This window comes from Coenobita brevimanus, chromosome 26, assembly GCF_032717465.1.
Source record: "Coenobita brevimanus isolate Jiangsu-jjx chromosome 26, ASM3271746v2, whole genome shotgun sequence".
Classification (NCBI taxonomy): Eukaryota; Metazoa; Arthropoda; class Malacostraca; order Decapoda; family Coenobitidae; genus Coenobita; species Coenobita brevimanus.
Genome location: NC_136979.1, coordinates 15,423,298 through 15,431,644, shown reverse-complemented (window position 1 = coordinate 15,431,644; position 8,347 = coordinate 15,423,298). Strand labels below are relative to the sequence as shown.

Below are 8,347 nucleotides of genomic sequence, written 5' to 3'. Positions count from 1 at the left end.
GAGTCATCAATAGCGGTGTACCTCAGAACTCAGTTCTATCAACAACTCTCATCTTTTTAATCATCAGTGACTTGGTAAGTTGAACATGTAACCCAATCCACTCATATGCTGATGGCTTCACCCTTCACCTTTCCATTCGCTTCCTGCAGCGTCCATCTCAGCAGCCTTTTCAACAAACAAGGGATGAGGCTATGGCACACCTAATGCCTGACTTGACACTTCTCTGATTTGGATAAAAGTAATCTTGTTGTTTTTAATGCATCAAAAGCTCAGTTCTTACATCCATCAACCCAACAAATCATCTGCTGGAGTATCCTCTAAAATTTAACAACATCCAGCTCAGTCCTGCATCATCTTTAAACAAACTTCGGGTTTCGTTCTCTCGGGATTTATCTTGGAAAAGTCATATTGTCTCTCTTGTAAAATCTGCTTCCAAGAGATTGGGTGTGTTGAGCCGACTCGGTGCCTTTTTTTTGGTGACCACACACGAGTTTTATTCGCCCCTGTGTCAAGTACAATTCTCATGTGTGGGGAGGCTCCCCACATACAGCTTTCCTCAACAAGGAGTAGTCAAAGGCTTTTTGTCTCATTAACTCTCCTCCTCTTACTGGCTCTCTTGAACCTCTGTCCCTTCGACGCACTCTTGTATCTTTATCTCCTTTCACTACTTCAATGGTCACTGCCCCTCTGAACTGTCTGCCTGAATTCCTCGACCATTACGGCTGGCGCATAAAACCAGTTTAACAGCAAACTCTCATCCCTTTTGTGTCTATCTCTCTAATGCAAGATTTAACCGTTACTCCCAGTCCTTCATGTATGCAACAGGTCAAATTTGGAAATGTTTCCCTCTTGATGTATTTCCTACTTCCTCTTCCTATGATCTCCAGTATTTCAAACACAGTCTGTCAAGGGATCTCGATATTAATGGATCTAAAATTTCGTTTTCTGTTATCTTGATTTTTTTTTTCTTGGAAGGAACAGTTTGCAGGTTCCTGGCCTTTGTTCCTTCTTCAATGCTTTTAGATAGATAGGTAGATAGATAGATATAGAAATATAGATATATAATGTGTTTCTGCATATATAGATAGGTAGGTATAGATATAAGTGTGTGTGTGTGTGTGTGTGTGTGTGTGTGTGTGTGTGTGTGATCACATAGCTTTTCCTCCCGTCACCTCAACACAGGCCCCCACCATGTAGCTGCTCCGCTCGCTCAGCAGGAACGCCACCACTTCAGCCACTTCTGTGTTTGAAACAAATATACCATATATAGTAAATATAGTAAATATATCAAAATTAAATAAGACGAAGAAACAGTACAGACATTTTCAAAACTGAATAAATTTATTAATTTCGTTCGGTCTGTCCATTACCAACAACTAAAAACAGGGACCTGGATGTAAATCAACGGTTGCGTGTCGTGTTCTGGGGTAATGTTTGTGTGCTTTCCTTCTCAGTCACACTTGTATGTGTTTGTGATTGTCCCTCGCCACAAACTATTGCCCGTGCATGGTGGGTTAAGCACCGATAACTGCAAATCAGTTTCCTGCCAACTATTTCTTCCCCTGTCCCCCTCCTTCCTACCGATTTGGTAGTTAGCCACCAACATCTGGTTCTTCCCTTCTCAGTCACACAGGCTGTATCATCGTTAGAGGGATGGCCTGAAAATTTAGACAGAATGTGTTGAGTATGATAACAATGGAGCTTTGTGACAATCCATGATTTACCAGTCTTATAGTGTGATTCTCCTTGCTTACTTTTTTTTCCTCAGACAATCCTCCCAAATGCCTCTCATTATACAGTCAACTCTCATCTTCTTCCTCTCATCTCTTATATACCAGTGGTATCATTTCTAACGTCACTCTAGCCTTGATATTATGTCATGTAGCCATGCTTTTGCACAGAAAACACTATTGCAGTTTCTAGAAATGAATCGTAGAAAGGTTCTAGAACAGACCTGCGTTTTCAAACATTTGACCTAACAATAACCTTATGATACACTGGTTATAAGTCAAAGGCAAGCTTAGAAGCGTGCATATTAGTAGACATTTTACAAGGACAAATAAGGAAGACACGGTTCTTTCTACTCCCCGTACACACTCGGGCGCCCAAAACCATTGAATATCCTGTGTCAAGCATTTACTTCGTCACTGTACCTTTTTGAAGGATGAACTCCGGCAAGTTGCACTGACAGAAATATGTGAATGTCATTTATGGGGGTGTTGAAGAGTGGGAGTGTTAATGATGTCTGTGGTGAATCTGAGATGCGGATGTTTTGAGTTTTGGGTGTCTGGAGCATGTCTAAGGGGATTGTCCAGACAAAATATGTGTTGGGATGTGTCGGGGTGTTGGATACGGTCTGGGTGGGTGCAGTATTGAAAGGTTGGCTGAGATGAAGGCGCCTGATGGCACCAAGCTTGTAGTCACAATTTCAGTGATTGCTTTCTATGCCCATTGATGACTACATTTTCTTCATAATCATAATGTGATGTGTACCCGTAGATGCATAAGAAAGTGGCATACCTAGCAGAACCATTAATAATGAAAGAAAAGCATTTGGGAGCCGAATGCTAATCGCCCGCCAGAATATGTTGTTGGCCAAGTTACAAGCGCGGTCCTCCCCCGGGGGGCTCCGTGGTGCGGGCCCCGGGGACAGATGGCGGCGCCCTCGGGGCCGGAAGGGAGGAGTCTGGGGGTCGGCGCCCCCCCCGGGGGGACGGATGGCAGCACGTCTCTTCTGTGGGGCCGGGGAGCGCCAACCCCGGGGGAGACCCGGGGACAACGCCACAGCCGGAGGGGCAGGGTGGCCGCGGCCCACCGGGGGACGCGAGGGTACCACGGCCCCAACGGGGGCGCAGGGGGAGGCGGCCCCCCGGGGGGTCTGAAGATTTTGGTTATGTCTTGATACACTGAAGGTTTCATGTTGATAGCTCAAGCAGTTCATGAGATATAACGGTGCTAAAGGTGGGCGATAAAAACTTGTTGACCTTTAGCAGCCATTATTGTCACCATATGCTTGACCCCGACGGCCCATTTTCGAACTCGTCCAAGATTTTGGCCATATCTTGATACCCTGAAGGTTTCATGTTGACAGCTTAAGTCAGTCAAGGGATATAATGGTGCTAAAGGCAGGCGATAAACACTAGTTAACATTTGGCAGCCATTTTGATGACCTTAATCTTGACCAAGACTGCTCATTTATTAACCCATGCAAGATTTTTGCAATGGTTTGGTACCCTGAAGGTTTCATGTTGATAGCTGTAGCTGTTCATGAGATATAATGGTGTTATAGGAGGGCAACAAATACTAGTTAACCTTTGGCAGCCATTTTGGTGACCTTGACCCTCAACCCGACTGCCCATTTTCGAACTCGTCCAAGATTTCGGCCATATCTTGATACCCTGATGGATTCCTGTTGATAGCTCAAGCCGTTCTTGACACACACACACACACACACACACACACACACACACACACACACACACACACACACACACACACCAGGCCCGTAATTTTCAACACATATTTTGTGGGGGGGGCTAGACAAAATGTAGGCCTATATACCTTCGTACTAGAAACTTAACATTAAATCAGAACGCTTCATTTTGCAGAACATCCGATATTTTTCAGTCTGATTCTACCTACAAGTTGATGTTTAATGAGGCAAGTATGTTTAGTGATTGAGCTGGATGTGTAAATAAAAGGCTTCACTTTCTGCCAGTCTGAACATTGAGCTCAAACTGTAACCAAGTTTAATAATTTGGCCATCCTACATTTATGGTGTAGTATGCTGCACCCTCATCAAGATTGTTCCTACACGCCTGCGGTAGGATTCAGGTTGAAACATACCGCCCTGCCTTTATTCTTTTGGAAACGATAAGATTATCAACAACTAAGTACTAGCCTATTATGATTTAGTTTATGATCAGTTTGGATCAGAATTGGAAATATTCGATCAAACACGCGTAGAATTGTTGGCATTTTCAAGAAAACCACATCAAGTTTTTCTTCCATTTTATTTTCATGTTCAGCCTTATAAATCCAACGTTGTTTTCTTTCGTATTAAAGTTCACTCATCTTCCATAACATAACATGTATTTGCCCCCCTCCCCCCCACACACATTTGCATTCCATCATAAAACCCTTGATCTTAGAGCATACATATTCCACCATACGATACGCACAAAATATAAACATTTATTCAACATGCCAGACACGAGCAAACATGGCTTTTCTTCTCTCCGTTGTGTCAATAAATTCGTTCAGAACCACCTTCAGATCAAGAGTGTCAAGTATCAAAGAATGAACACTCAGCATGTGGTTTAGCCGGTTGTAGGCCATTGTGCTACTCAAGTCTCTCAATCTTTAGTGTTACGATAACAAAACACAGAAGCATAATTATAAACACATTAGAGAGAAAATAAACTCAGGCCAGAAGGCAACAGAGAGCTATCGACAACGTTTGGCGAATGACAAGAACAGCATTGCCACACAACGTAAACATTGAAAAACATGTAACACTACCACTGTGCATCTCAAATAGTTGTGCCAACAAGATTTGTGATAGTATTCGACATATAGTATCATATTTTACTTACAAACTTGGTCAGTATCATGAGTTGTTACTGAACCCCCAATGTTAGTTGAAGTTTTGACAAATTAATATACTGAATAGCCCCCCCCTAGCCCACCCAGAAATTACGGCCCTGCACACACACACACACACACACACACACACACACACACACACACACACACACACACACACACACACACACACACACCATCCAAGTTCTGTCCCACATTTACCACCATACATACTTCCAAGTACACAATTTACAAAACACCTCACACTCCACCCACACCCTCATTCGACACAGTCACTCAGGAGGAGAGAGAAAGGTTAAAAACAACATATTATCATCATAATCATACCTACTTCTTTTTCCCATCCAAGGATAAAGGATTAACTGTTTATAGACAGTGCAAATAAATCTCTCAGCTGACCACAAGTAATTTTCTCATAACTCTTTTCTCTTTAACCATTCAAGACAACTCTCTTTTTCCCCTTACACTCATACCTCTCACTTACATCACCACAACCCCATTTTTTACACCTTTATCCATCATTACACAGACTCACACACTCACACTTACTCACACCTCTCACCCATACCTACATCCACATCTCCATTGACACATTTATACCCACCTTCACCCACACCTGCCTCCACCCACACTCACACCCACGCCCATATCCACATCCGCAATCACAACCACCAAAGCATCACACCCACACTCATTTAAACTCACATCCATCTACACCCACACTTACACCCACACCAACTACACTCACACCCACTTACACTTACAGTCATGCCTACTTACCCACTTACATCTACACTTATGTCTACCTACGCCACCACCCTCACACTTACAATACCCATTTTACTCTCACTTTCCATCTGTCCATCCTCAGTTTTGACTCGTAATAATAGACTATGCCACTCAGGGATGAGTGAGGCTGACCACTCTCGTCTTAAATGTCAGGACCAACTGCCTAGCCCCGGGCTCCTACGCTCCTCATGGGGCAACACAGGATTGGATGATGACGATGATGATGAATAATAGACTAACATTAGGGCACGATGCTAGTCTGATGCTAGTCACGAAGAAGAGATATATACAGTATGCTAAGCCATAGTATCGTCTTATTCTGATACTGACCTACGTAAAGGAAATCGCAAAGGGAATAAAAATCTAGGCCAAATTAACGTGAAAGGACTATAACATTCACTGATCCAGGGGTGGGCGATAAAAGACAGGTGACGAGTGAACTGGGGACAAAATATTCCAGGAAGGGCATCTTCATATCATGCCTTTGTATAAAACTTGAATGAAACAATACATGGCCGCAATTATTTCTTATAATCAAATATTGCATGATAAAGGCGAGTAAATTATGAACGAGCAAGTAAATTATTAACATGAAATTTAAAGTTTAATCAACGATCAAAATGGAGTCCCCAAAAGTTGACAGAAGTTTGAAACGGTAGTGGGTGATTACGCAAACTCAAATTCAAATCCGGGACATTACGAGTGTTAAAAACTAAGCGGCACACGTAGGGACGGAAAATGTAAATCCCCACTGCAAGGTTCACTGGTGGACGGAATCTGGCAGCTTGAATCCGCCCAGCCCAAATATTTGCATTACTGGAAAAGTGTCATATTACTCAATCGAAAACACTGAGTATTTAAGATTCCTCAGGATGGGAGCTGATGACAGAATATCATTGATCATAATACTAAACAAAATGGGACTAAGCACACTTCCGGTGCCCCGTGTTCGTGGATAAAAACATCCGATGGTATGTTACAAGGCAATTGGCAGAGAAAGTTCTGTCTCTCAAAAAATGGAAGTAAATCATGCAAATTACTTTTTAAACCATAAGCACAGAGCTTCATTGGTATACCCTGTCGCCACGTCATGTCATATGCTTTACAGATGTCCAAGAGCACCCCTATCATGAATTCTTTATTGGCAAATGCTTCCAAAATGTAATGCTCCAAATTCATTAAATAATCTAGTGTACTTCTGTATTTGCAGAAGTCAAATTGATGATTATTTAAAAATTTCTTCAACTCTAAAACAAGAAAGAGCCTGTTATTACTCGTTCGTTCCCTGACTGTACGTAGACAAGGATTCAACACAATTATATGAAGTGAAATGGGATTCATAAGACAATAAGTCTGTTTGGGTATCGGTATCACGTGCACAAAATGCCATAAGTTTGGGAATATTCGAGACACGCAAAACTCACTGTAAAATGCCAACGGCTAAATCAGGTTGTCCTGATGAAGATGCTGGATCATAAAGTACATGATAGAATCTTGTCTTGGACTGGTGTCTTTACAGGATTTTAGGGCAAGGATAAGTTCATCCACTGTAAAGTTTTGGTTGTAAAGGAAGTCTATGTCTTCTGTGGTAAGGTCCAATACTTATAGCTCAGCCGTGCATTTATTGTCATTGGAATGCTGGGTGTAATTGGCTGAGCTACATACATGAGAAAAACTCCTGCTGAGGATGTTAGCTACATCCATGGGTTCGTCATGTATGTTGTCCATCTGCAGTGTAGTCATGGGGTTATAAGTGCGTTTACTATATAGTATTTTAATAGTGTACTGGACTTTAGTCACTGGGGTAAATCGATTCACCGTGGACACACAAGAACGACAGGAGTCACATTCAGCTCTTCTATTTATTGTCCTTGTCTCAGTCCTTGCTTGCTTGTATGCAACAAAGTTTTCCTTAGTCGACTGACTATCACAAGCCTTCTATTGCGTTTCTTTAATGATGTTGGCAATCCAGAGTCCAATAATGATCTCTCTGCTTCTCATGAATAGAAGAAGTCTTGGGAATAGCAGTCTCAGCCACATGTAATATAGATTTAGTAAAATTTTGGACCTTTACATCTATTGTCTCCCAAGATATATCTAAATAGGCGACACTTGAGAAAGATCCCCAGTCTGCTTTCTTAACCTGCCGTGTCCCAATAACATATGGATACGCTGCAACTTTTTGTCATGCTCAGTCCCAATAATGTATCCATACATTTTGCAATTGCGAGGACCATCATTTGCACATTTTTAAAATTTCGTGCGTGATTTTTGGTACGGATACGTGGGACACCTTCCTCTACACGCCGCCAAGAAGGAACACCGCCTTACCCTGCGACCCCCTCTCCCCTGGCACGCCATTGTCTCGGCAACTCACCTGTTAGCAGTGATCTGGCCAGTAAAGACATGTCGTGCCATGGTACGAAATTCAAGGCAAGCGTGATTCCCCAATTGATGACGATGTGGAGGACAAAGATTACGTGGCGCCAGAGGAAGAAACGAGCGGAAGTGATGAGGAGGTAACGTTGCCAAGGAAGGTGCAGTATGTTGATGCATTCAGTGAGTGAAACAACACTTATTTTGCCTATATTTTTGTGTGAAAACCAATATATTCTTGTACTACACATAAATTCGTACCAAATGAACAAATATCTACTTAGTCTGAGTTGTTTGCAATAGTTACCGAAACCATAGAAAACGCGACACCTGCAGAGCGGCTTCAGAGAACACGATACCAAGTGTGTGGAGGGTCACCTGTTTAGACTGTTTCTAAGCTCAGGTGAGAACTTTTTCTCCGAATTGTCATTGTTTCTCACAAAAAGTGGAGGTCTGAGCCAAAAAAAAATCCAAAATTGGTCAGGATTGGGGGGGGGGCAGTGATGAAAAATCGGTCAGGATGTGGTGGGTTAAAATGAGAATTTGGGAGAGGAGGGTCCGAAATATCACTGTGTTA

At 42.5% G+C, this 8,347-nt stretch overlaps 1 protein-coding gene across 1 annotated transcript in view; it reads right to left on the bottom strand.

The window, feature by feature from the left end:
* Window positions 1-1,148: 1,148 nt before the first annotated feature.
* LOC145393978 (uncharacterized) overlaps window positions 1,149-8,347 on the bottom strand; it is a 136,142-nt gene continuing 128,943 nt past the window's right edge. The window contains exon 14 of the mRNA XM_080267953.1: window positions 1,149-1,240. Within this exon, the coding sequence (XP_080124079.1) occupies window positions 1,149-1,240 (92 nt within the window). The remainder of the gene's footprint in view (window positions 1,241-8,347) is intronic.